The following is a 27,999-nucleotide window of genomic DNA, read 5'->3' as shown; positions in this document are numbered from 1 at the left end:
GAGTTTGAACTTGTGCTTTCCAAGCCCAGGAACGCCTTACCCTACCCAGGACAGGAGCACAGGGCGAGGACTACAACTCCCAGAAGCAGGCGCAGAGCGGAGCTCTCGCCGATTGGCTGCACGGGCCCCGCCCCCGCCCCTCCCCTGCCCCTGCCGCGCTGACCCGGGGCAGCGAGTCCGGGGCTAGAGTGCTCCTGAAGCTCCTACATTACTCGGGGGACTCTCGACCAGGCCAACAGGCTCCATGGCCGCGCAGCCGGTGTCCCGGATGTTGCGGCGGGTCCTGAGGTCCAGTGTCCGGAGCTGCAGCTCAGGGGCTCCGGTGACGCAGCCCCGCCCCGGGGAGCCCTCCCAATCTGCTGCGGAGGTGAGCCCGCCAGTGTCTACGTCTTGCCCCGGAGTGGGGCGGCCTGGCAGGCTGCCCCTTGTAAGCCCCCGCCTGTCTGAGGCCGCTGCCTCTGGGAGGGGCCCCTCGTAGCTTAGTTGGGGTGGGGAGAGGAGTGGAATGATGTTCTCTAGGCTGCCCAGTCTCCTCCGGTACTTCCACCAGGGTGGGGGAGGGGGTTCGCTCTTCGGGGTCTTGCTTGAAAACCTCCCCGCCCATCCGGCCGTGCAGCCCCCACCAGGTGTGAGTGGCAGCTCGAGATGGGAGCAGACGGTAGGACCCTGGGTCCTGTGGGACCTTATTAGTACCCTCTCAGCCTCACACACTCATCCTCTTCCTCCCCGTCCCCCAGCCGAGGTCGTCTGTATGATCAGGTGTTGTTGTGACACCCTGCTGTAAGTGTGACACTAAAAGTGTCACCTTGGTGCCCCTGATAGGCAGTTGTCAGTTGTCACTAAGGTAGTCACAGGGCTCTGATTGGTTTTATGTTTCATTTTTATTTCCCTCCGGAGGGTTCAGCCCCATTTTAGAGCGAGCAGCCCAGCACAGGACCTGGGCTCTTCCAGGTTAGGGATTCCGGTGTCGCCTGAGGTTTGGGATCAGCCCCCTCGGCCCTGAACAGCACCCCTCAGAGTGATGCATATCATAAGTTCTGGGTTTGTGGTTCTTTTGTGCACGTGGTCAGAGAATAATTTTGGGAGAAACATCTCCTTTTATGTGGTGAAACCTCATTTTTAGACCCATCCCGTCTTTCTCTTCCCATCTCCCAGAACAAGGCTTCCTGTCCCGGGATTCATCGGATCTTGCTCCCTCCACCACACACCCACAACCTCTTCCCAATGGCAGGGAGCCTAGCTTGCCTGCCCCTCTGGGATGCTCAGATAAGCAGGCCCAGTTGCTGGCAAGTGAAGTTTTCCTGTATCCTTGACCCCTGAACTCCAGTGAGGGAAAAATAGGAAAGCAAGGATTGCTGAGAGATCTTTAAACAGTTCTGGAAAAGGGAAGTTTCTTCTCCCCCCTGCCTCGATCATTTGGTACCTGTACTAAGTGCTTTAGTCCTCAGTAAGTCATGGCGTCTGTGTTTCTGGTGTGAGGACTCACTGAGGCTAACTTCCCTGGAGTCGCAGGCCTGCAAAGGGGCAGGAATTCAAACTCCGGTAGGAGCGTCCAACCTTTAGGCGTCTCTGCGCCACACTGGACGAAGAAGTTATCTTGGGCTACACATTAGATACATTGTGACACATAATCACAAACATATCTCACAATGTTTTAAGTACAGTTACGATTTTGTGTTGGGCCGCATTCATAGCCATCCTGGGCCACATGTGGCCCCCGGGCTGCAATTTGGGCACCCTGCTCCAGTGCCTGTGGGGAGAACAGGGAAGAGGCTGCCCCTCCCATGCCTTTACGCTGTGGGGGGAGCTATAATTAGCGGGTAAGAGCAGGGACTCTGGAACGGAATGCCTGGATTTGAATCCCAGCCCCCCCACATACTAGGTGTGTGAACTTCACCTCTCAGTGCCTCCGTCTTCTCTTTTGTAAAGTGGGGATAATAGTGGCTGCTCCATAGGGTGCTTATAGGGATTAAAGGAGTTAATGTGTATACATGCGTACGTAGAAGAAAACCTGGCACATGTAAGTGCCATGTGAAGTACGCATTTGTTGTAGCTATTACTACCTTTATTGCCATTGGCTGGTGCTGTGTCCCCTTAGGCCCCTCCCACCTGGACACTGAAGATAGTCATGCCAACTGTGTGATCCCCTCCCGTCTTGGATGCTCCTCACGAGGGTTATCTTCAGCAGACAGGTTGTTCCTTGAGTGCTGGACGCTGCCGACCTTTCTTGGAATTTCCTCACGGTGTTTAACGCTGTAATCTGCAGGCCCTGAAGTCAGCAGATATATTTGGCTTTTGGGGACCCAACTCGTGAGGGGGCACAAGTCATAGACAGAGCACAGGAAAGGGAGCCCCAAGTTTTCACCCTTGCTCTGCCTCCAATGTTACCTGGCCCCTGGGGTGGTCACTGCCTCCCTCTTCAGGTCTTTGAAGCCAGAGGGTTGAACCCGCCCGTGTTTACACAGGAGGAGGAGGGCACAGGCTGTCTGTCAGAGACTCGCGGAGGTGCGACAAGTCTGCAGATATATATACGTATTTGTATATGTATATACATATACTCAGCCTATCTCCAGGGCTTGCCACTTGGCAAGAGCAGAGCAGGGGGAGGTGCCTGGGACTCCTCTCGCCCTTTCCCTTCCTGCAGACTACCTTTTCCCACAACCCCCATAGGGCCTTGGCCCTCTGTTTTGGGATAGGGGGTTGCTTGGAGAGACAGACGGGAAGCCCACTGGGTAGCTAATATTTTACAGTCAGGGTGTGGGTGTAAGCGAGATGTGAGGAGTCGAGTGGGAGCTGGCTGTGACGACAGTGGGAAGGAGGCATGGTGTGTGGCCCAAGGGTAGGTTGAGCAGCTTCTACACGTAGAAAGGGGAAGTGATGGTGGGTGGCTCAGTGGGGAGGTAAAAAGGGGAGACAGCTACCTGCTATGGCGATTGGGGCAGCCCAAACAGTCTTCTCTGTTGGGCTTACCCCAGTCCAGAAGCACTACACCCCTCTCTCTCCCTCTCGGGCTCCATGCAGGCTTTGTGGGGCAGCAGAGGGCTGGCCTCAGGTCCTGGACCTGCTGCCTTGGGGCAGGGGGTAGAGGGACTCTGCAAGACCAAGGCGTCCAGCAGTGCAAAGGGCTGGAAAGAAACAATGTTGGAGAGGGGCTTCTGGAGGAAGGAACCCAGCATAGGAGAAGGTAGGAGGGGACAGCAGGGCCTGGCCTGGGGCAGGACACGTGGAGGGAAAGAAGACAGAGGGACAGCTGTGTGTTTCCTTCACTCCCAGCCTGCCTAGCCCTTTAGAAGTTTGCTCTGGTACAGTGTGGCATTCCTTATCAGGAACGGTAGATATGAAGACTTCACACTTAGGGTGGGGATGCGGGAGAGGCAGATGCTAGGTCTAAGTCCTCTCGAGTATCAGAGGTTAATTTTGAGGCACCCGTGATATACATCACCACAAATAGCAGGTCCGTCAGGGCCAATTATATTTGAGTTTGGCATGTACTTTTTCTTCTCAATAACCCTACTACTCTGTGTACACTGTAGAGCTCTTTGGGGGCTGGCCTTCAGCACCGAAATCAAATGCCCAGGGTTAGTGAATAACAGCTAGGGGTGGCATTTAATTCCTTTGTACCACCATCCCCCCAGCCCTTCTCCATCCCAGTCTGTACTGGGCAGGGAGACAAGACGTAACCAGTAGCGGGCGGTAGGCTGCTGAGTACCTGGTTATTAGCACTAGTGTCGGTGGTCCTGGAGGGGCACAGACACCTGTCCTGCTCTGGGTGCAGGACAGCGGGTCGGAAATCCCAGTTGTGGCCCATCGTGCAGGACCGAGGAAGCTGACAAAGGTGGGAAGACTAGTCACAGCACAGACAGCTAGTGCTCCTCATGAAATAATTGTTTGATGACTGAATATATGTAAGTAGGAGTTATTTTAAGAAAATGTCAGGAATCACATATTTAATGCCTACTCTGCCAGGAACACCTCCCACTGAGTTAGGTAGAATTTTTATCCACACTTTATGGATGAGAAAACTAAGGCTTAAAGAATTTAGCTCAAAGGCTATAGTAACCCAGCCAAACTTGTAATTCAGGTTTACCTACCCCCAACTACCCCTGAGTAAAATAGCACCTTTTCCTGGTGTGGGTAGGCCACGGTTCTCAGTCCCTGCTGCAGAGCAGGAAGCCAAAGGACTTCAAACAAAAAAGCAAAACTGGGCCGCATCCCCCTCCCCCATCCCCGAGCAGTTGAGTCAGAGTCTTTGCTGGGGCTCGGGCATCAGCTCTTAACCATTCAGGTGATTTTGATGTGCATGAGGAGTTGAGAACCACTGTACTAGGTAGGCTAAACCATTTTAATAGTAGAGTCCAGCCTGACAGTGAATGATGACCCCAGTGTAACTGGGGTTTTGCACACACTGCCTCTCTCTGTGGAATTAGGGACCTGTCTGTGTGTTCATTGACACAGTTTGCCACTTGCTCCCAACATACTGTGTAGACACCAGGCTATGGAGTCACGCAGGAGGGCTTCCCACACTGGAGAAGCAGCCTGGCCCCGGCTGAGGCCCTGGGAATATAAGCAGCTAAGGAGATGTCCAGCCCTCCTGGCAGAGAGGCATTGCTGCCTACCCTGCCTGGTGCAATTCCCTGGGAGTCTTGGGCTCATTTGACTGGCAATGCTGTTTTTTGCTCTAGGGGATTTAACGGAAAGGAAAAAAAAAAACCAGAAGAAAAAGTAGGTTGTGCAGTGTTAGAGGAGAAAAGAGGCAGGGATGAAGCTTGTTAATATCTGAGGGAGGAGGGAGAGAGAGAGAGAGAGTATGTGTGAGAGTACAGGGGGGTTGGTCAGGAACTGGCAGTACAGAGTCTGAATGAATGTAGATAAGGCCACTCCAGATCTCGGCACTGAAATCCAGCCTGCCCCTCCAGTGGTCCTGTGGCCAGGACAGAATTCAGTTCTTGGTTGCCCGTTGCGCTGCTTACTCTCCGATTTTCTGCTGAGTCATATTCCGTGGTCTTCTCACTTGCTCCCAGTTCCTGGATTTATTTTGGCTCCTCATTCACCCAGCCACCTCCCCTGTGTGTTTAGATGAGGGTCAGGCCCAGGCATCTTGGCAAGTGAGGAGGTAGGTTCTGGGGTAACAAATTAATGAATTGCAAATAGCTGTTGATGGAGGAGCAGGTACAACTCTGCCATAAATCCAGATTCCCAGGTGTCTGACCTCCTGGACTCTGGTGGCCAATGGGACTCTTGGCTCTGGAGCGTCCCCTGCCCCACCCCCGAGACTACCAGTGGAAAGGCAGCAGGTGGGGAGGGAGGGAGGTTTCTCAGGGAATGCAGGAAACTGGTCTCAGTGTGGGCAGAGTGAGGTCAGTTGGATGGAAGCACACCCCCCCCCCCCCGCCCCCACCACACACACACACTCTCACGCCTCCTCTCCCTTTGTCTCCTGAGCCAATCCATGGCCATTGGAGAAATAAGAACACAAATGCTCAGAAATTAAATTCAGTTCATCTCCAAAGGGGTATTTTTCTTAAGCTCTCCAAATGGTTCTAACGTACAGCTAGGGCTGAGGAGGTCACTGAAGTAAGTGTTTCTCCCTCCTGGGTGCAGGTGAACAGTTACCTTGGACTTCAGGAGGGCCTGAGGCCTTCTGCTGTCTTAGGTTGCAAGATCATCATAATCCTGTGTGTTTACCTACTAGCTCCCTGGCCCCCGCCCCTTCTCTTACTTAGCCCATTATTGTCTTCTTATTTTACAACTGGGAAAACAGGTGAGGAATTAGGGAACTTCCCTGGGGTATAAGGTCACACACACCTGGCCCAGAAACCAGGGGTTCTTGCCCCCAGTCCAGAGCCCTAACCACAGACCTTACAGATGACTGCCAAGGTCATGATTTCTTTGTTCTAAAGATTCCAAAGAAATGACTTCTACTTGTCTGGTGGACTGTCCCATATATATTCCTGGACTCACCCTATGCAGTTAGCGAAAAGAATTTAGAACTTGGAATCAGAAGACCTGGCATGCCAAGGGTATTCTTGGACCCCAAGCTTTAGTTATAATACTCCTTTAGGGGGTCGGTGTGGGAACTGAACAGAGAACACTTTCTGGAACTTTAAGATGCTTTGCAAATGTGCCTTCTTGGAGCAATTATCTCACCAGCATTTGTCTTGACCCAGGGTTTTGCTCTCAAGGTGGGAGGTCAGACTTGATCAGACTTTGGGAAAGGTGAGGTTGGCTGCCTCCTTTCTCTCCCCAGCAGGAGTTTGGGCCTTGCAGGGGACCTCCAGCAATCCCCTCCCCTTTCCGCCTCAGACAATGGGCACATAATTCTTCCTTCTGGCAATGGGTAGGGTGAAGGATAAAGGCTGGAGTCATCTCTGCATGGTCATTCCTGCCCCTCCATTCTGCCTTCCTGGGGGCTGTTGGCCTCATTCCTTCTGCAGGTCTCCCTGGCCATGCTGTCCTTGTCCCCAAGGCCTTCTGTGTGAGGGGAGCCCTCACTGTGTGTATGCCTTCCCAACTGCTCCTGACAGCTTGTCCTGTTGGATTCTCCCGAGCAGGGGGAATGAACCAGGGAGCCCAGCCAACTGGGAGATAGTCAAGGGGAGGCAGCTTGTGTGACACCCAGCCCCAGAGTTAGTGATTCTCCTCTGAGCCCCTTCTGTCTCCCGTTGTAAAGGGAAGGAATGGGAGGCCTTGGTCGGAGAGGTGGCTCACCGAGTCCCAGGCAGTGCAGCATGGTGCCACTGTCCCTCCCAGTTACCCACTCCCTCCCTCCTCCTTTCTGGACCTGCTTGCCAGCTGGCATGGTTGCCAAGTGCCAAGTGGCACATTCTCTCCCAGTGACCCGCCCAAGAGATACTGGAGATACTTGTTCCTGGAGAGGCTTCCTTTGAGGGAGGGGTGGGCATGCCCCGCAGAGGCCCCACTCCCCCAGGAGCTGAGTGTCAGGGACTGGGGACAGGGCCTTCCCTCAGGCCGCCCTGTGGATGAGGGGCAATCCCAGGTCCCCCGGGACTGCAGAGCTCACATGGATGGGAAGGTCAGAGGTGCCGCTGCACAGATGTCAGAGATGGGGGGCGTCTGTGGGAGGGGGCTATGCCCTAGAGGTGGGCTTTCCCCAGGTGGGCTCTCCTCGCCCCACTCCTAAGTTTCCTCCCCACCCTGTCCTTGCAGGAGCTGTCCAGGCGGAGGCAGTTTCTGAGGGAGTTTGCGGCCCCCTTCTCTGCCTTCCTCACTGACCGCTTCGGCCGCCAGCACAGCTACCTGCGGATCTCCCTCACCGAGAAGTGCAACCTCAGATGTGAGTCCGCTTCCCGGGCCCTCTTTGGGCTCCTGCTCCCCGCTGACATCTCCTCCTGTCAGGGATCCTTCTCAGTCCTCCCAGTTCTTCTTTCCACCCTCCCCCCAGGGGCAAGATTGGGAGCACGGCTGAGCTTTATGATCCTGGAAGCTGGGTTCTACTTGGGATTAGGTTTGAGAACAGAATTGCTGTTGCGTGTAGGTTTGAGACTGGATCTGGATCTCTCAGTCTTCGGTGCTCTTTTTTCCTCCCTCCTGTTGCCCTGAAGTGCCCGAAGTTCAGGCCACGCTAGACACTGTAAACATGTGAGATCCACAGCCCTTGCTTCTCTATCTGCTGTAGACCGCTCCGGGGTGTGTCCACTGCTGTGCGACTTCTGAAGTTTGTTGGCCCCTCCCTCCCTCCCTTCCTTCCTTTCCTCTCTCCCTTCCTTCCTTCCCTCTCTCCCTTCCTTCCTTTCCTTCCTTCCTTCCTCCCTTTCCTTTCTTCCTTGCCTCTCTCCCTTCCTTCCTTCCCTCTCTCCCTTCCTTCCTTCCTTCCCTCTCTCCCTTCCTTCCTTCCCTCTCTCCCTTCCTCCCTTCCTTCCTTCCTCCCTTCCTTTCTTCCTTCCTTCCCTCTCTCCCTTCCTTCCTTCCCTCTCTCCCTTCCTTCCTTCCCTCTCTCCCTTCCTTCCTTCCCTCTCTCCCTTCCTTCCTTCCCTCCTTCCTTCCTCTGTGGCTCACAGTAAGAAATGTGTTTACTTCATGGCTCAATAAATATGTGTATCTAGTAAATTTTTAACCAAACAATACTTACTCCATGCAGTACTAATATTCTTACATGTTCTGTTCAGTCTTAAAAGACCAATTCTGGACCTTTCACTAATTTGGCTAAATGACCTTCTACCAGGTCTTGCCCAATCCTTGCTAACACTGTACCACTGGAACTGGTGGTGGGGATGGCCCCCCTTCAGCTGCCAGGGCCCACCTCATGTACCCCGTTCTGCTGCCTCTCCCCGAACATGTAGTACCAGAGTTTTCCCGCCTGTAAGACAGCACCTGACAATAACCCGAAACAGTGTTCATCAGAGCACTTGTAGCTACAGAGAACAGCGGCTTTTACTGGGCCAGAGAATACTTGGAAGCCTTTTTTACCCCGTGATGCACACACAGAGGGGTAAGATTTGCCAAGACCAGATGAAATGAAAGAGGGCGAACAGTGCCAGAAGGAAAGGGCCCGGGAGCCTGGCCCTCCAGGCCGGCCATGCCCAGCACTGCAGAATCAGCATCGTGGTGACCCCCACCTCCCGCCGGCCCCTGACGTCTGCCTAGTTACCTTTAACCAGGGCCCTCAGCTCCCCCACTGTGGGAGGGAGTGTTACCATTTCGTAGGCCCAGAGGGAATCTGGCCTAGGGTCTGTGCTGCCTCAGTTTTGGCGAGGACTCTCCTCACTGTCCAGGTGGGGTTCAGGAGAAAGTTCTGGCCTGGTAGGGGCTTTGGGACGGGACGCATCATGGGCATGACTGCTGCCATCACGCCTCCCTGTCCCTTCCCTGCAGGTCAGTACTGCATGCCCGAGGAGGGTGTCCCACTGACCCCCAAGACTGACTTGCTGACCACAGAGGAGATCCTGACCCTTGCGCGGCTCTTTGTGAAAGAAGGCGTCGACAAGATCCGGCTTACGGGCGGAGAGCCGCTCATCCGGCCGGACGTGGTGGACATCGTGGGTGAGTTGGACGGAAGCTGCCCCCGCTCCTCCCGGCTCCCGCCTCACCCAGCCGAACTCCCATGTTAGTATCGGCAGCTGACGCTCACGAAGAGCATTATGTCGGTGACATTGTCATTCCATCTTGCTGAGAAGTAAGGCACAGGGAAGTTCAACAACTTGCCCAAGGTCACAGAGCTATTAAGGGCCAGAGCTCAGAGGCGTGCCATCACATTTATTTGTCTATTTATTTGTATGTATTGATTTTAAAGAGGGAACGGAACGGGGGGAGAGAGAGGCAGACAGACGTTGATTTGTCGTTCCACCTATTTATGCATTGCCATCACATTTGGACTAAAGTCCTCACCAGGGCCCCGAGACTCACGTGATTGGCCTCTCCTCCCCACTTCCCCCTCCAGGCACAGTGCCAGGCCTTTGCGCTTGCTGTTCCCTCTCTGGGAGTACAGGGCTCACTGCCTGCCTCATCTGGGTCTCAGGCCCCCTGGACCACTCGGAAGTAGATCCCTTATGCAGATGTCAAGTTATAACCTGAAGCATAATCCAAAAATAAAAAAAATAAAGTATTAATACACTTCCACATAGATACTCCAGCTACTCTCTGTCCTAGGAGCTGGCAAGCTACAGCCCACAGGCCGAATCGGGGCTACCACCTGTTTTTGTGTGACCTGCAGCAAAGGATGGTTCTTAGGTTTCTGTGGACTGGAAAAAAAAAATCAAAAGAATAGCATTTAGTGCCACATGAGAATTATATGAAATCCTAAATTCACTATCCGTTAATAAAGTTTTATTGGAACATCGCCAGACCTCTCACTTACACATTTCCCACGCTGCTTTGCAGGGTTGAGCGGTGGCAACAGAGACTGCGTTTCTGGCAAAGCCATAAATAGTTACTGTTACTGTGTGGCCTTTTGCGGAAAAAGTGTAGCAACCCCTACTCTATCTACCCCCTTAGCCTACCTTGTTTTTCTTTGTAGCATTTGCCTTTGTTTGACGTTATGTTATTTGGTGGTTGTTTTTTTTTTTCTTTGCATGGTCTCTCTCCGCCATTAACTAGCATGTGAGGCCTTGGGCTGCTGTGGAGGGTGTGTTCCCAGCTGTGTTCCCAGCACCTGACACACAGGTGGTGCTCACGGAGATTTGTTGGGTGAATGGAGAATGGTTGAACGTATCTCTGAAGTATGATACAGCCACATGGGAGTCTCTGCTGTGCCTCTTACTGACAGCATACCTTTGGGCAAGTTTTAAGATCCATTCCAAGCCTTAGGATGGATATAGTACCTAAGTAATAGTGTTGAAATGGGGAGGAAATGAAAAGGAAATGCTCAGCCCTTTTTGTGGCAAGTGCTCTGTAAGGGGTGGTCCTGCTCTGCTTCCAGCCCCAAGGTCAGGCAGAGACAGACCTTTGCTCAAGTGATTGTAGATAATGAAATCAGAGGAAGATAAGGTTCTACGTTCTTGACTGCAGAACCCTCCACCCCTTCACCCGCCTCCTGCCCCAAGCTGCTCTGGGTAGGCTCTCCCAACCCTCAGCTCTATGTCTCACTTGCTGGCTCCGTAAATATTCTCTGGAGTGTGTTCTCATTTGTCTGGCACTGTGCTGGGGCTCAGTGAGCCTCGGAATCTGCTGTCAAGGACCCACAGCCCATGGACAGAAGCAGCTGCTGGAGCTTGCCATCTGACAAGGAGCCCAGGTGCTGTGGGAGGCCCCAGAAGGGGCGCAGGGACCCCTGTCAGCCCTGTCCTTTCTCCTTCCCCATGGCCAGCTCCCTCTACCCCTCACGAGTCACTTGGCCTGGGATCCTGCCATTATTTCTGGGCTGGACAAGCTGTCTCAGGGGAGCTGACCCCCTGTTTTCAGGTGACTCCTCAGCATTTCCAAGAGAGGCTTGGTTCCAGGAAAAGCCTGAACCTGCCGGACCTGGCTGGCTGCCAGGCCCAGCCCCCTCATTCAGGCCACTCCGTCTTCCCTCTGGCACGAGTTCCACCTTAAATCCCTGTGTTTTGTGCTAGGGCCTGTGGGAGAGCAGAGGTCATGGGAGAGTGGTGGGGGGTGGGGGGCATCCCAGCTGGACAGAGGGATGACTGATCAGACTTGAGGACGCAGAGCGCTCTAGGGAAGCCACCGACTTGCATGGTGAGAAGAATGGAGCCAGGAACGTTGTTAGCCCTGTTCCGACTGTCGCCGCCTGGCCTTGTGAACTTGTGCCCGTTCCTTCCCATTGTGGGCCTCAGTTTCCTCAGCTGTGCTGTTCTCCACCTCAAGGGCTTTCCTACAGTGACGGTCCGTGGTCATTTGTCCTGGCTGATAGCAGGGGGACCAGACTTACTAGTTAGGAAAGGCCCTGGCTGCAACAAAACTTCTTTATGTTGCAAACAAAGTTCTGTTTCCTGCCTCCTAGGGTGTGGGTTAGTGGGGAAAGACCGCAGGCACCCTGCCCCAGTGCTCCAAAGAATGGCAGCTGCAGTGCCTTGAATTCTTGTGGTGCTCAGCCAACTCCTCTGACCTTTCCCAGGGGTACTTCTTCAGAGCAAAACTGCCCTGAGAGGCAGGGCAGGGGAGGGAACAGCAGTCAGCTGGGATGTTCAAATACTTGTCCCCATCCTCCCAGGTTTGAGTTTCCAGAGACCCCACCCTGGGGCAGAGTGAAGGCAATTGCTGGTTTCTCTGAGCCTGCTGTCTTGATTTCTTGGGGTCCCTGCCTGAAGCGCTGTTAGCCTTGCGCCCGGTGCTGAAGAACTTCCCTTGGGAAGACAGCTTAGCCCTCGCTGGCTCTGTCTGCTGTCATCTGTGACCCTCTGTGCCAAGTCCTAGACTCCCCGGCACTCTCCCAACACAGTCCCTGTGTGAACAAGTTCCTCTGCCCCTTCTTTTCAGCCGGATGTGTTTAAAGCAGCGCTGACCCATAGAACTTTCCCAGGTGGTAGAAGTGTTCGAGATCTGTGATGTCTGATACAGTAGACAGCAGCCACACTAACCTTGAGCTTCGGACATGTGGCTAGTGGGACCGAAGAACCGAATTTATAATTTTGTTACGTTTTAATTAATTTTTTAATAGCTATGCACGGCTAACAGTTGCTATGTTGAGTGGTGAATGTTTGGGATTTCCCAAGAGAAATAAGAAAATGGGAAATAAGTACGCAGAAACTATAGTAGTTTTGGAGGAGTTTGCAGAGCACTTGTTTTGAATCCTAACTTCAAGAGTGACGTGTGACTGTCAGATGAGCTTCACTTATCTTGAGAATCACTGGGTCCTTCAGCCTTTTCCTTTTTTTTTTCCCTGTCCTTCCTCCCTCCATCTCTTCCTCTTCCCCTCCCTTCTTCCCTGTCTCGCACTGTGCTGAAGAAATGAAGATACACGGAGCATCTAGGTCGCATAGCTTTAAAGCCCACGGGAGGCCCAGTGCCGTAGGGAAGCATGAAGGGGTTTTGAAAAGGGGCGAAGCTTTTTTTGTTTGTTTGTTTCATTTTTGATGGACTCTAGTTGATCCTTAGTTCATGAGATAGTCTCATCATCGGTCCATGCATGGCCTGCTTTACTTTATTCATACTAATTTGTTTATGAGCTTTAATCATGTTATACATTCCCAAGTAAGCCAGTTACCTCACCAGTTTTTTGGGGGAGTGGGGGAGAGAAGAAGAACATTGGCAGTAACTTTAACCACCTATGTGGACTTCTCTGTCCTGTACCTGCCCTACCGAGAGAAACACTCCTAAATTTTGTGTTCATCGTTGCTTTGTAAAAGTGAGATGAAGTGCTTTGAACTTTAGGTATCACGCTGTGTGCAGCCTCTCACAGCTTGCTCTTTTGACCAGCTGGGCTTCATGCATGGCACCGAGTTTGCCCTTCGCTCCGCTTCTCTGTGACCTGCTGTTCCTTTGCGTGAATGCTCAGTTATGTTGGTCGTGAGCATTTGGGTTGTGTCCCGTTTTTTGGTGTTGTGAACTTTGCTGCTTTAGACATTTTTATTCACATTCAGCTATCCTGCTGTATAGTTTCTCTGGAAGTGGAATAGCTGGGCTATAGAAAACGTGAATTGTAACTTTGGAAAGCAGTTTGACATTATCTTGTTCATTGGTTGTGTTAATTTACACTGTTGCCAGCAGTACATAAGAAGCCCTTTCAAACCCACATCTGCCCTGGTACTTAGTATTACCATTCTGGACTGTTGCCAGTTGAACAGGTGTAAAATGTTATTTTACATGGTTTTAAAAATGAGGTCAATCATCTCTTCACGTGTTCATTATATCTATATCTATATATATATCTTCACATGTTTATTTTATACAGACACATATAAATACATGTATATGTATTAACACACACATAAATATATACACATAATTATATGTATATATATACACACACACGTATGTGTGTGTGTGTATGTATTTCTTTTTCTGCATAACATGAGGTGGTCTTTTGCCCATTTTTTCAACTGGTTATTTGTCCTTTCATATTGGTTTGGTAAAAGTTCTTTATGTTGCAAATGTCTTCTCCCATTTTGAAACAAAAATTGCCACATTCTGTGTAACAGTTCTTTGAAGCAATGGTAGTTTGTAAATGTATCAGTTTTGTCTTTTATGGTTAGTGTTTCTTGCATCTTGTTAATGAAACTCCTCATCCAAAGTCAGAACAGCTACCTGGTTTTTCACCGAAACATTTAACATTTTGCTTTTTATATTGAAGTCCTTAGTTCATCTGTGGGTGATTTGGGGGCATCCAATTTTATTTTTTTCCCTGAGATAGTAGTCATTTTCTCCAGTTTCTTTGTATCGAGTAGTCTCCACTTCCTCTCTAAATCTGCCACGTGGGCATCGCTCTGATTGGTTCTGTTCTGTTCTTTCAGTTAGTTTGTCCCCGGGCCAGTCCCGTGCAGGCCCCATCGCTGTCACTGCCCGCTGCACCTGCTGGCCGGCAGGGCTCTAGCTGTGCTAAGCTTTGTCCATGTGAATTTTAGAATCAGCTAACCAAGTTCCATGGAAAATTCTGTTGGATTATTTTTATTTTTTTACTGTTTTAAAATACATGTAACATAAAATTTACCATCTTAACTGCTCTTAGGCATACAGTTCAATGATGTTAAATATGTGCACATTGTTGTCCAGCCATAACCACCATCCATAGTCATAACTCTTGTCATCTTGTAAGTCTGAAGCTCTGTACCTGTTAAATAGAAAGTCCCGATTCTCCCCTCTCCTCCCAGGCCCTGTCGATCACCCCTGTACCTTCTGTCTTTATGGTTTGGGGCTGTGCTAAGAGCCTCATGTAAGTGGAGTCATACAGTACTGTCTTTTGTGACTGGCTTATTGCACTTAGCATAATGTCTCCAAAGTTCACCCCTGTCGTAGCATATTGCAGAATTTTCTTTCTGTTTAAGGCAGAATTCATTTATGAATATGCCACATTTTGATAATCCATTCATTGGTCGACTTAGGTTGCTTCCGTTTTTAGCTGTTGTGAATATTGCTGCTGTGAACCTGGGTGTAGCAACATCTCTTTGAGATCCAGCTTTCAAAGAGACAGCGGGAGAATTGCTGGGTCAAACGGCAGTCCTCCTTCTAAATTTTTCAGAAACCTCCATACTGTTTTCCACAGTGGTTGCACCATTCTCCATTTCTACCAACAGTGACAAGCATTCCAATTTCTCCACATTCTTGCCAACACTGGTGTTTAATTTTTTTTGACAGTAGCCATCACAACTAGTATGGGGTAGTATGTCATTGCAGTTTTGATTTCCGTTTCCTTATCGGTTAGTGATGTTAAACATCTTTTCATGTGTTTATCGGTCATTTGTATGTGTATCTACTTTAGAAAAATATCTTTTCAAGTTTTTTGTCCATTTCTGAATTCAGTTGTTTTTTGTTTTTTGTTTTTTTGGTTGTTGTTATTGAATTTAGGAGCTTTCTGTCATTCTGGATGTTAGTCCATAATGGGATAGATCTGCAAGCAGTTTCTCTCATTCTGTGGGTTGCTTTTTACTCTATGGATAGTGTTTTTAACGCACAAATTTAAAAATTGTCATAAAGTCCATTTTTCTTTGGTTGCCTGTGCCTTTGGAGTTATGTCCAAGAAGTCATTGCCAAATCCAATGTTGTGAAGCTTTTGTCCTGTGATTTCTTCCAAGAGTTTTATTGTGTTAGGTCCTTGATCCACTTTGAGTTAATTTTTGTATATGGCATTAGGTGAGGATCCAACTTCTTTTTTTTTGCATGTGGATATCCAGTTTTCCCAGCCCCATTTGTTGGGGAAAAAAACCAAAAACCCTGCTGTTTCCCCCATTGAATGGTCTTGGCAGTCCCCTTAAATATCAGTGGATTGTATATGTGAGCATTTATTTCTGGTCTCTCTGTTCTATTCCACTGTATGGTCTGTATGTCTGTCTTTATGCCAGTACCACACTGTTTTCATCACTGTAGCCTTGTAATGGGTTTTAAAATCGGGAAGTGTGAGGCCTCCAGTTTTGTTTCTTTCAAGATTGTTGTGGCTATTCAGGGCCTCTTGCTATTCTATATGAATTTTAGAATGGGCTTGCCTAGCTCTACAAACGAGGCCGTTGGGAATTGGATAGCGATCGCACCGACTCTGTTGATTGCTTCGGGTGATACTGACACTGAGCAGTAAGTCTTACAACCCATGCACATGCGATGTGTTTCCACTTACGTGCGTCTTCTTTAACTTCTTTCAGCAATGCAAAGTTTTCATTTTAAAGTCTTTCACTTTGATTAATCCTAAGCATTTTATTATTTTTGATGGTACTATAAATTGATTATTTTTGTAATTCCCTTTTCAGAATGTTCATTATTTGTGTATCTGTTGGGATTTTAATTGCATTAAATCTATATGTCGAATCGAGGAGAATTAACATCATTTTTATTCACATGCCCACCGTGCTATACTGACCGGGCTGTCACTGCTGTTTCTGCCTACGCCAGTTGCCCCTGAGGGTGTGGATAGGGACATGAGGTCTTGCTAGGCTTCTGGGCTTCAGGGCTCCCATGTGTCCTGAGTATCAGCAGCTGACCCAAGGCTTCCCCCACCCACTCTGGCTAGCTTAAGTACTCTGGCCTTGGGGTGAAAGCTGCTGCCTTCTTCCTGATCCCAGGAATGAGTTGGGCCAACTTGCCTAACTCATCCAGCTATAATTCCGCAGAACGGCAACCTCCTTGACGTAACCAAGGACCCTTCTACTTGCTGTCTGTATGACTGCTAAGCATGGTGCATGCCAGTCACCCTCCCACTTTGTACAGAACCTTCTTCTGTGTGTGTTTTGGGCTGTGGTCTCCTTGTTCCATCTTATCTCCCTCTGCTGTCTGTCTTTCTGTCAGTGTCTGTCTGTCAGTGTTTCTCCACCTTTCTGGGCCATTGAAGACATTCTTTCTTGCCTTCCAATGCTGTTGCGGTTTTTTTAAAATTAATTAATTATTTTATTTATTTTTAAAAGATTTTATTTATTCATTCATTCATTTATTTATTTATTTATTTATAGAGAGAGAGGGGAAAGGAGGGGAAAGAGATGGAAGCATCAATGTGTGGTTGCCTCTCGGGCACCCCCTACTGGGGACTTGGCCCACAACCCAGGCATGTGCCCTGACTGGGAATCGAACGGGTAACCCTTCAGTCTGTAGGACGATGCCCAACCCACTGAGGCACACAGGTCAGGGCAGGGTTTTTTTTAATCCTTCTGTTACTTCTAGAGATTTTGGGTGGAATGGAGGAGTCAGTTTAGTGCATAATCCAAACCAGAGTATCAGGACCTGTGAGTTAATTATTAAGAGCATAGTTCTGGGGTCAAATACACTTGATTGTTATTCTCAAAGCTTCCTCTTACCAGCTGTGTGACTTGAAGTGATTTTCTCAATCTCTCTGAGCCTCTCTTTCCTTATCTGTTAAAAGGGGATCATTATTACTGTGACGCTTCAGTGAGCTCATGCACAGAAAGCCCTAAACAGAGCCTCTAGCAGAGTGAACACTCAGTATTTAATTTTTTGGTTATTTTTATCATGGTTTGTATTCTTATGTTTCTTACTAAACTAGCCTCGTTAGTTGGGATCCACAGAAAGCTCCTTTTCCATGCATCTTATTTGGACTCAGCCCTTCCCCTGGCCTCACCAAGAACAAGCAGGCTGACACCTCCTCCTCTTCTTTCTACAGCCCAGCTCCATCAGCTGGAGGGGCTGAGGACCATCGGCGTCACCACCAATGGCATCAACCTAGCCCGGCTCCTGCCTCAGCTTCAGAAAGCTGGTCTCAGTGCCATCAACATCAGCCTGGACACACTGGTGCCAGCCAAGTTCGAGTTCATCGTCCGCAGGAAAGGTGATCCGATGCAGCTCACGGTGGAGAGTGTCCCTCCGCGGTCCCCGTAACTGAGAGCTGGGGCTGGGGCTGTGATGAGCGGGCTGGTATCTCGCTCTTGGTATCTGGGCTATAGATAAACCTGGGCTTCCCCCTCACCTGGACCGACTGTCCCTCGCCTTTATAGCCACATCCCTGGGGACTTTTGGGGATCAGATGCTAAGAGCTGTGGTGGCCAGCCTCCCCCTACTATGCCTTTGCGCCCACCCCAATTTGTCCAGGACTGAGAGGGGTTCGAGAACTCAAGACTTTCCATTTTAAAACAAGATAGCCCCTGGCACAGTGGGGTGAGTTGGCTACCATGTAACAAGCTCTGAAGAAATGCGGGGCCACCCAGGGTGGAAGCAGCTGTCCTGAGGGGCCCCCACTGCCAGGTGGGCGCCCCCAGCAGCCCCCAGTGGTGCACTCTGTGCCCATCCTGGGTATAAGCCTCTCCCTTTGCCCCCTGCACAGGCACTCGCTCAGCCTCCTCCCTGGGCTTCCTCAGGAGGGTGGGGCTGGGGAGATAGACTGGCCAGAGCCCTGGGTCTCATTAGGCCACCGCCAGCTCACGTCTCTTAGGTCTTGGGCCTCATGTTGGGGCAGAGGCTCTTGCCTCACAGTGTGACTCCCTGTTCACACCCCTCCGTGTGCTGAGGAAGTACTTGTGAGTCCTTGCCCTCTGCAAAGGGCTGCTCCCTGCACCGGGGGGACATTGACATTGCCCTGTAGGACAGGCTACTAAGGTGCAAAAGGTGTGATGTCACTAGATTTAATTGTTTAGTGGTGTCAATTAAAGTACCACAGAGAGGGAGAGAGAACTCCCTCTAGGGGAGACGTAGAGGGCTTCAAAGAGGAGGCGTGAACACTGGGCCTTGAGGAACTGGGGCGGGTGTGGGTTGGGGATTCAGATCCAGCGAGCTTACTCTGCGGGGGAGTTTCAGCTGAGAACCGGCCAGGGCTCTGAGGTAGGAAAGTAGAAGGTGTGTCTGTGGGCTTTACCCTCCTCACCACCCCACACATCTGTATCCCCCACATCCCCCCACCCCATCTCTGGGTCTCCTTTCCTGGAATGAGGATTGGAGACTGTGTGCCCTAACGTTGGATCTTCCTTCCCCTTCAGACTCCCCGGCCCACTGCCTCCTATTGGAGGGGAGAGTGCTTTAGAGAGGAAAGAAGTTCCAGATTTTCCCAATCACATTTTGTATGAAAGCTGCACATTCCTCCCTTTGCCCTCCTTAGCGGGCCATCCAGTAATGCTGCAAGGATGCCACAGAAGCCATCCCCAGGCCACCCTCCCTCAGCACGACGTCCTGGCTGGGAAACACACACGGTCACCAGACCCTGCAGGCTGGGAGGCTGGGGGGATGCAGGGGTGGGGGGACACGACATCAGTAAATGCTCAAATGCTTGGATACAGGAGTGAGCTGAGATGAGCCAGGGGGAGGACAAGCCAGCCGGGGGTTAAGCACAAAAATAGGTGAGAACCACACGCATAGCAAATGCTCACCAACCCTGGCACAGCTCCTGCCCCAGTAGGTGCTTGTGGAGAATCTGCAGGTTGTATGAACAGAAGGGCTGTTGAGGGAAAGCCTCGATAAGGGGGTCAGGAAGCCTGCGATCTGAGAGATGTGGCGTAAGGCTGCCGGCAGGGCACTGCTTCTCTCGGGGGCCTCGGACCCCTCCTACAGACCAGGAGGGCTCACACACTGGGGCCCAGGGGCCACAGCAGGCCCCTGCCTGCTCTTTAACAGCCTGTGAATCAAGCATGGACTTTGCAAGGAACATTTGCAATCAGTTTTAATAATAGGGAACATTAACTTAACTATTGATGAACCTGAATCAAGCAAAATATCCCTGTAAAAATAATTCATTTCTTCCATTCCATACGTTGACCTGTATTACAGAAATATACTCAATTATTATTATATTCTGAGTTTTGTCAGTAAAATCTTATGACATAAACCTATGTAATATCCTCACTTTTGCCACTTGGCCTGCAAAACCTAAAATGTTTACGATCTGGCCCTTTACAGAAAGTGCTGGCCGGCCCCGGACTCCAGTGGTCTCCGAGGCTCCTTGCAGCTCTGGCGCTTCCTCTCCCTATGGGTGTGAGGGGGCCGGGGAGAGGGAGGAAGTCCCTAGACTGTTTCTCTTGCTCCCCACAGGCTTCCACAAGGTCATGGAGGGCATCCACAAGGCCATTGAGCTAGGCTACAGCCCTGTGAAGGTGAGGACGTGCCCTGCTGCTAGCCCCTGACTTCCTCCTGTCCCCTCCACCCTGGCTCGGCCTTTCACTGTCAGCTCCCGGCCCATGTCAGCTCCGTGTCCCCCCCCCCCCCCACACCGCCTTGTCCACTCAGCCAGCTCTGCCCCTCACCCCACAAGGGAGGAGGGAAATGTGGCCCCATGGAATCCCCCAACCCAAGGAGCACTGTAGGGTAAGGCAAGGATTGGGACTCCAGTGGAGAGCCAAGGCAAGTTCTGGATCCCCAAAGGTCACCCCTGCAAAACCTGGGGGACAGCCCTCATGGTCCCTTTGTCCCCTGGGCAGGTGAACTGTGTGGTGATGCGAGGCCTGAACGAAGACGAGCTCCTGGACTTTGTGGCCTTGACCGAGGGCCTCCCCCTGGACGTGCGCTTCATAGAGTACATGCCCTTTGATGGTCAGTGATGTGGGGTTGGGGAGGGGAGAGGAGGCTGGGCCTGTCAGCAGAGCATGGGGACCCTGGGAAGGGTGGCGTGGGGCAGCGAGGTCTGGCTCGCACCACGTAGGTGCTGCTGACCTCAGACTGTGCTTGTGTGTACAAGTTTCTCCAGGGGTGGCGGGGCGGGGCCCAGGCAGGCGCCAGGACTAGGGCTACAATGGGGCATCAGAGGCTTTTCAGTGTTGAGCTTTTAGGCTGACCTCGGCTCCAAGAGAACTGATTCCTGGGCTATGTGGGAGGACAGGCCCGCAGCCCCCCGCGCTCCTGCAGCACTGTGACTCAGGAGCCTCCAACCCTGATACAGGCAACAAGTGGAACTTCAAGAAGATGGTCAGCTACAAAGAGATGCTGGACACCATCCGGCAGCAGTGGCCTGAGCTGGAGAAGCTGCCCGAGGAGGAATCCAGCACAGCCAAGGTTGGGGCAGCCTGGGGGCTGGGCGGTGGGGAAGGCCGTGCCTCCACCCTAGGACGGGGTAGCTGGCTCGGGCCACAGTGAGGCCAGTTGCAGCGATGCAGGACAGAACGTTCAGCAGGAAGGCGTCAGTACTGCTACGGCAGCCTCCCTTCTCCTAGACACAGGCGGGCCGGGCTCGGGCCGGGCTCGGGCCCGGCGCGGGACAGGGCTGGAGTGACTTGTCCTAGGACACACTCTGGTGAGTGGTGGGGGGTGCTCAGTCTGCTCTTCCACCAGCTCTGGCCGTGCTGCCCGAAGGTCCCCGTACGCTCAGCAGGTTTGCTCTCGGGCAGGCCAGGCACAGCAGAGAGCTCATCCCATCCGTGTACCACAGCGTTCTGTTGTCCGAGGGCCTTGGGTGGGCCCTTCCGAAGGGCTGCACTGCAGAGGGCCATGGAGCGAGGGCTCTGGTGTCAGGGCGTGAGAGCTGGCACTCAGTGGCCCATCTCCACCCATGTCCCCTCCTTGCCCAGGCCTTTAAAATTCCTGGCTTCCGAGGCCAGGTCAGCTTCATCACATCCATGTCTGAGCATTTCTGCGGCACCTGTAACCGGCTGCGAATCACAGCTGATGGGAACCTCAAGGTGAGTGTCCCCTTCCCCACCTCTGTGTTCTGACAATCTCTTCCTGCCAGCGCCCCCTGATTGGAGGGGAGACCAGCAGGGCACACGGGGCGGTTGGTGAAGCTGGGTCAGATTTGGGGAGGGCACGCACGGGAGCAGCAGGGGAAGGCGAGCTCCTGGCCCCCATGGAACCGTCGCCCTGATTCCTTCCTTTCTACCTCGGGTCCCTGAAGAAACTTGCAGCTCATCGGGTGCCAGTTTCCAGGGCTCAGCGCTACCACCTGGGGGGGCGTGAAAGCTCACCGTGCACTCTGCCAGTCCTGAACCCAGCCTCCATTACTCAGGTCTAAGAGCGTGTGCTGTCGCTCTGTCCTGGGGGCAGATACCAGGGAGGCTTAGACCTGCCCCTGCCCTTGGGGGCTCAGAGCCTCCTTGGTGAGAGCAGGCAGAGCCGATCAGTGTGTAAGTGCAGGATGCTACGTCAGCCGAGCGGCCTCGCAGATCACACGGGGGACGGGCCTAGGCGAGCCTTGAAGGATGGCTGGGGCAGACGGGAGGGCAGGGCAGGAGGCATGTCTGGGGTTCATCCTGGTATGGCCAGGGCAGACTGAAGTCAGATACGGGGAGAAACATTGTGGGGGCTTGAGTGCGCAGGTGGAAGGGGCGCCGTGTTCTGTTGACCGTGGGGCACTCTGCAGTTTCTGAGCACGGGGGGACAGGATTCCCTCTGGTGTTTCAGGGAGAATAATCTGCAGGTTGAGTTTGGAAATCGGAAGCCTGGTTAGATGACCATTTAGCAATGTCCCAAATATGTAAGGGCGTGAGGTGAAAGTGGGAAGGGGGAATGAGGAAACTGGGTGTGCGGCTGCAGGGAAGAGAGAGGCATCCAGGTAGCTGGCCAACTTCGGGACCAGGTTAGGATTGAGGTGGGGGCGGGGGTGAAGGTGGGTTGGGTTCAGATGCAGAAGAAATCGTCCAGCTGTTGTCATAAAGCTAAAAAGGCTTCTCTGGGCTGCAGATACAAAATGGGCCTGCACGATGGGTGGCGTTGCCGTCTGGGCCCTGCAGGAAGTGGAAGGTGGGATTCTGAAGGAAAGGGACTGGAGCAGCTGCTGATAGTACAGGTTATGAGACCTGTGGGGGATGTTAAGATACTCCGTAAGCAGCAGCTGTTCCCACCCCCGGGGGCGGGGGGAGGGCAGTGCACTGGGGCCCAGTGAGAGCGGCGGGCTGGTGGAGCGGCCTCCCCGTTGGCGTGGTGGTTACGGAGGGAAGCAGTCACTCCAACGAGTCAGAGTAGGGAGGAAGCAGGGAGCAAACGCCCAGCCTGTGTTTCCTGTCTCCCTCTTACTTCTCCTCAGCCAGACCCAGGTGGAGGCCAGCTGGAGGGGAACCTGGAAAGCACAGTTCATAGGGGGGCAGAGGGCATGCCCTGGGGCCTGGTGGGCGAGTGAGGGATGGGACTAACCAGCGCGGTGAAGCAGGTGTTCCCACCTCTGTTTAGATCCCATTCCTGTCTTCTCCGGTGGGCTCTGCCCTCAGGGGCCTCTCGGACATTCTTCTGTCTGAGTCCACAGTGCCCCCCGTATGGAGCTGGCACACAGTAGGTTATGTGGGAGGATGGCAGGCGTCTTCCTTCCCGGAACTGCCTGGCCTATCCTTGGGCCCCCCAGAGCACTCAGCCTCTCTCAGAGCTGGGGAGCTCCGAGTCAAGTGTGAATGGGCTCAGGGTGCCATCGCTACCAGCCCTCTGCTGTTCCGCCCCCTGTCAGGGGTCACAGACTGGAGCAGGACAGGGGCAGGGGGCGATGTCCATGAGGCAAGGGCCCAGGGGGGACTGAAGGGAAATGGAACGTGCGTGCCGTGTCCAGAGGCGACTGCCAGGACTCAGCTCCAACCAGCTGTGGTCCTCTCACGGCCATGATGTGGCCGTTTCACGGGATGCCTCAGGGAAGAGTACGGATCTGGGTTTTGATGTGCTCTCTCTGTTGCCCACTCTCTAATTTTTAAAAGTACGTTCTACAAGCTGAAGGTGACGTGATTGTAAATCAGAGACAGGTAGGTCTTGGATGTCTGACTTTGCTTCCTGACATTCAGCGTCTCCGACTCCTCCATCCTCTGCCCCTCCTTGTGGAAAGTCCTGCTGACTGCGCCCTGGCCTGGGGAGGCCTGGGCGCTGGTGCTCAGACCGTGGGGGTCTTTAAGGTTAGGGCCAAGGCTTGGGGGTAAAGGCATGTTGTCCTCGCCCCCATGACAACCCCATAGGTCTGCCTCTTTGGGAACTCAGAGGTATCCCTACGGGACCACCTGCGGGCAGGGGCCTCCGAGGAGGAGCTACTGAGAATCATTGGGGCCGCCGTGGGCAGGAAGAAGCGGCAGCATGCAGGTGAGGGGCAGGAGTGGGGAAGGCCAGGCCATGCGGTGAGTGGGACACTGTCAGCTGGAGGGATGCCATAGTTTGGGTTGAGAGGACAACGGCCAGCCAGCCTGGCAGGGAGCCAGGGGGACTCAGTGTTGTCCTTGCTCCCAGTCACCCCCATTGGGCCCCTGGATCTGGGGTGTGTTGGTGGTTCTCCTTTTCGGGAAGCTGACACAGCAGAGACCGCACAGGAGAGGGGGCCCCGAATTCTCTTGGGCTATTTTATTAGGTGGGGGGAAAGGGGTGTTATTGCCCCTCTGTCTTCCCACACATTGCCCTCTGTTGGGAGGGCAGGTCCTGGCACCCACAGGCTTCTGGGCTTGGTCATGGGGGGCCCCGTAGTACACAGTGGGGGCTTTGTCAGGTGCTCATAGGTGAGTGCATGTACATGGGTTGTCACTCCACTGTGTCCATGTTTGTGTCACTGAACCCTCCTCCCCCAACCCTTTCTCTCCCCTTTCCTGCTCTCCTCTACTCCCCACCCCATCTTCCCCTCACCCCAGGCATGTTCAACATCTCCCAGATGAAGAACCGGCCCATGATCCTCATCGGTGGGTGACCCAGCAGTACGTAACCACTCACCCTTGTCACTGGGGTTCCTGTGGGGTGGGGCTCCTTCCATGAGGCACCCCTAGGTCCTGCATCTCATCCTGATGCTCTCAGACTTACTTTTCTTACGTTCCTCCTCCATCCTTTCATACCCCTCATGCCTTTACTGCCTCTGTTCTTCCCTGTGCATGGCTTCCCTCACTAAACCTGCCACGAAAATAATCATTCGGTCCCACCGGAAATCGGGGTGAGGTCCTTTAGATTCAATGATCACTAAGTCGTTCGCTGAATATAACTGCTGGTTAAGACAGAGACGTTGTCCTCAGCTCTAGAACGTCCCAGCTTGGGTACAGTTCCCCTGTGTAGTATGGGCCTGCTCAGGGTGCGCATGGACCATTAGCACCCATTGGGCAATGTGTTCCGAGCTTCTGTGTGGGGTCGAGCTTGAGGCAGCAAGCTAAGAATGCTACTGGTCTTGTCAGGGAGGACACAGCCAGGGCCTCAAACTTCCTAGTTCCCTAACTCCTGGAGATTAGGACATCTCTCGATACAGAGGATGCTTCAAACAAAAACATCCTTGTCACAGGGCTTTGGTCTCCCGCATGGGGAACAGGCTGGGCTGTGAGGAGCTTCAGGGGCACTGTTACCTTCAGGTGCAAGGCCCAGACTAGAGCAGGGCATCATCACCCCCTTGGCCACAGCGAGACCTGGGCCCCTGAATTGTACCACTAGGTAAGAGAAAGCATTAAGAAAAACTAGGGGAAGGGATACTTTTCTGCAGAGGCTGGAGCAGAGTAAGCCCACACAGCATGGAAGGGAGTAGGCTGCAGTGGGGTGAACAGCCCAGGGACCACCCTTCCACATCAGCTACCCAGAGAAGGAAAGGCCACTCACCAAAGAGCTCCACTGGGAAGCAAACTTGACCATCTCTTGTCCCCCACCTCCAGCATCATAGTCCCCTTGTTGGGCCTTGAGCCACGCTGACACAGCTTGATGGCAAGGAGTGGGGGATGCCCTCATGGCCCTCTTAGAAGAGAGCTTGTGCCTCTGACATTGACAAGGTAGGGGTCCACAGCATGATGGGAAGCGGGGAGACCTGTTTGGCTTCATAAGGTGTATGGTTACTCTGCAGGATATAGAATAACTAGAAACCAAGAGGGCCTCTCCGGATTCCACGTGCATCTGAATCACTGGGGGTTTTGTTAGGTCAGATGCAGGTTCGGGAGGTCCGAGGTGGGGTTCTGCTTCCCTAACAGTTCTCAGGTGGTGCTTGGTGCTGCTGGTCCTGGGCCAACCTTTGAGTGACCAGAGCCTGTGGGGTTCCTGCGGCCCTCGGGGCTGTCGTTCTGTATGCACTTCTGATGTGCCTGAGGAGGCTTGAAAGGCGTTGTTTAAGGAGATTAAGTATTTCCATTAGTAGCTAGTCTGTCAGCGATATGATTAGTATTAACTGGTCATAGAGAATGTGGCGATGAGAGTGCCCATGCTTGGTAATTCAGGCTGGGACCTCGCTGTAGTTCTCTTTTAAGAAAATGGAGAGACATGGGGAGGTCATCTGATCCAGGCTTCAGTCTTCAGACCTTAGGTGGGTTTTTAAAAAATATTTTATTTATTTACTTACTTATATAGAAAGGGGAAGGGAGAGGGAAAGAGAGGGAGAGAAACATCAATGTGAGAAGCATCAGTTGGTTGCCTCTCGTTGGTGCCACAACCAGGGACCGAACCTGCAACCCAGGCCTGTGCCCTGACTGGGAATCTAACTGACAACCTTTCACTCTGTGGGATGATAGCCAACTGAGCCACACCTGCCAGGGCTGGGTGTTTCTTAAGAGAATTTTGCCAACAAAGTCTTTGGGAGGAGGGCAGCCCAGGTTACCTCCCACACCACCACTACGGGGCAGCCAGAAACCGGTGGGCAGTTGGTCTGGTGTAGCTCCTGATAAGGGCTGTACACTTGTGTTCTGCGGACCTCCATCTGTGCACCTTCTGTTTTGTCTCTTCTCACTTCGCTTTTTGTCCTTCATTCCTCTTTCCCCAGTGTGGAAGAGAGAAGTTCAAGTGGGTTAGAGAAATGATTGGGAGAAGAGGTGGGAAAGAGAATGACCTTTTGGACTAAGCATTTCTTCTCTTTCCTTCTTGCCTTCCAGAATTAGTTTTGATGCTCCAAGATTCCCCACCAGCCCTTCCAAACACTTCCTCTTGGGACCCACTCGGCATTCAGGGTCTGAGACACAGACCGAGTGTCTCCAACCAGGTATTGACTTTGTGGAAACGATGTCTGGTCCCCAAGACCCCTCCCCTCGCCCAGCGGCAGCTGGGGTCTGGCTCCCCTCAGAGACACTACAGTTCCCACCCAGACTCAGACACCAGCCCAAAGTGCCTTAGCCCCATGTCCCGGGCTTCTGCCACCCACTCAGGAACCCTGCCAACTTCGGACCAACTGACCCACGTGGACACAGAAGGACGAGCAGCTATGGTAGATGTGGGTAGTAAGCCAGACACGGAACGGGTGGCCGTGGCCTCCGCCACGGTCCTCCTGGGGCCTGTGGCCTTCAAACTCGTCCAAGAGAACCAGCTAAAGAAGGGAGACGCCCTGGTGGTGGCCCAGCTGGCTGGAATCCAGGCGGCCAAGTTGACTAGCCAGCTGATTCCTCTGTGCCACCATGTGGCCCTGAGCCATGTCCAGGTGCGGCTGGAGCTGGACAGCACACGCCATGCTGTGGCGATCCAGGCGTCTTGCCGGGCCCAGGGCCCCACTGGGGTGGAGATGGAGGCCCTGACCTCAGCTGCTGTGGCTGCCCTCACCCTGTACGACATGTGCAAGGCTGTCAGCAGGGACATCGTACTGGGGGAGATCAAGCTCATTAGCAAGACTGGGGGCCAGCGGGGGGACTTCCATCGGACTTAGAACTCCTGCCCCCTCTCACCCATGGCCCAGATGTGTCGAGAGATGGGATGTGATTTGGGTGGAGAGATAGATGTCAAGTTCCTTGAACTCCGTCACTGTTTACCTTCACCAGTAGGAACCCCAGGTCAGCCCTCTCCCTTATTGCTAGATAACCCAGATGACCTGTGACACTTCCTTTATTCAGACAAGAAACCAGCAGGCCCTTCGGCCTTTTTGGTCATGGGAGGGGTCACAGTGAGCAGTGCTAGGTAACAGAAAAATCAGTTTTGCTATCTGTGAACTATTGCAGACAACCAGTTTCAGAGAGTTGGCACCTATAACTTCCTCCGCTACTCATTCTGGGTTTTCTCTTCTGCTGCTTCCCTGGGGAGAGGCTAAGGGCTCACAAAGCAGAGGAACCCACTTTGAGGGGGAAAAGCACAGCTTGCACTACGAACGTACAACTACTCTTTGGCAACTTTGCCTGCCAAGTCTAGAGCCACAGCCTTGCCCCTCTGCCCTCCATCCTCAGAGAGCCTGGGTCCCTTCAAACTTGCAGGCTTTGGGTGTAACCACTGCATGTCCTGCCTGCTCCGTCACCTCCGCCCCCTCCTCTAGTAGACATGTGTGGGCTGCAGCCCCGAGGACCTCTGACCAGCCGCTCATGCCCCACGTGGCCCAGTGCACCGCTGTTCCACCTACTACCCCCCCCTTTACTCTGGAACGTGTCAGGGAAAGAAGAGTTGAAGGTTGCCTTCACTCGTACGGCGCACAAAATAAAGCCTCAATGCCAACTTTGGAGACGCAAGAGTAAGACTGTGTCTGTGCACAGGGCACCCTGCTGCTAGGATTTCATGCCCACCCCTCACCCCCATCCCGAAGCCCACTCCCCTGGGAAAGAGGAGCAGAAGAGACACTGGCAAGGCTGGAGGGGCGTGTCTTCTGTACACCCCACCTTCCCTGTGGGAGAAGGCAGGAGGGGAGTGGGAGGCATGGAAATGCACTGTCTGCAGTAAAATGGTCAGGTAGGGGTGTGCAAAGCTCATCACTGGCTTTTAGAGACCAGAGGGTGCCACTAGAGG

General features: G+C 52.7%; 1 protein-coding gene across 6 annotated transcripts; it reads left to right on the top strand.

Moving 5' to 3' along the window:
• Window positions 1–149: 149 nt before the first annotated feature.
• On the top strand, window positions 150–27,718 carry MOCS1 (molybdenum cofactor synthesis 1). Of its 6 annotated transcripts, none has more exons than XM_053913474.1 (12): window positions 150–367; window positions 2,466–2,522; window positions 7,168–7,294; window positions 8,833–9,000; window positions 17,153–17,317; window positions 19,504–19,565; window positions 19,890–20,001; window positions 20,348–20,460; window positions 20,973–21,083; window positions 23,328–23,448; window positions 23,985–24,032; window positions 26,178–27,718. In XM_053913474.1, the coding sequence occupies exons 1-12, from the start codon at window positions 245–247 to the stop codon at window positions 26,936–26,938; spliced, it is 1,968 nt and encodes a 655-aa protein (XP_053769449.1). In that variant the 5' UTR covers window positions 150–244; the 3' UTR covers window positions 26,939–27,718. The 6 variants fall into 6 exon arrangements, with proteins under 6 accessions (XP_053769449.1, XP_053769453.1, XP_053769451.1 ...); XM_053913478.2 differs by having other exon boundaries at window positions 23,985–24,047; window positions 26,178–26,416; XM_053913476.1 differs by lacking the exon at window positions 2,466–2,522.
• The last annotated feature ends 281 nt before the right edge of the window (window positions 27,719–27,999 follow it).

The sequence above is a fragment of the Desmodus rotundus genome, chromosome 11 (assembly GCF_022682495.2).
Source record: "Desmodus rotundus isolate HL8 chromosome 11, HLdesRot8A.1, whole genome shotgun sequence".
NCBI lineage: Eukaryota > Metazoa > Chordata > Mammalia > Chiroptera > Phyllostomidae > Desmodus > Desmodus rotundus.
The sequence above is the reverse complement of the archived record's forward strand: the minus strand, read 5'-3'. Positions and strand labels throughout refer to the sequence as shown.

Bases quoted from the DNA above. Each gene is read 5' to 3' on its own strand.
- MOCS1 (XM_053913474.1), top strand. From the start codon at position 245: ATGGCCGCGCAGCCGGTGTCCCGGATGTTGCGGCGGGTCCTGAGGTCC. The intron at 17,318-19,503 runs GTGATCCGATGC...TGCTCCCCACAG, and splicing joins GTTCATCGTCCGCAGGAAAG to GCTTCCACAAGGTCATGGAG. The intron at 23,449-23,984 runs GTGAGGGGCAGG...CCCTCACCCCAG, and splicing joins GAAGAAGCGGCAGCATGCAG to GCATGTTCAACATCTCCCAG.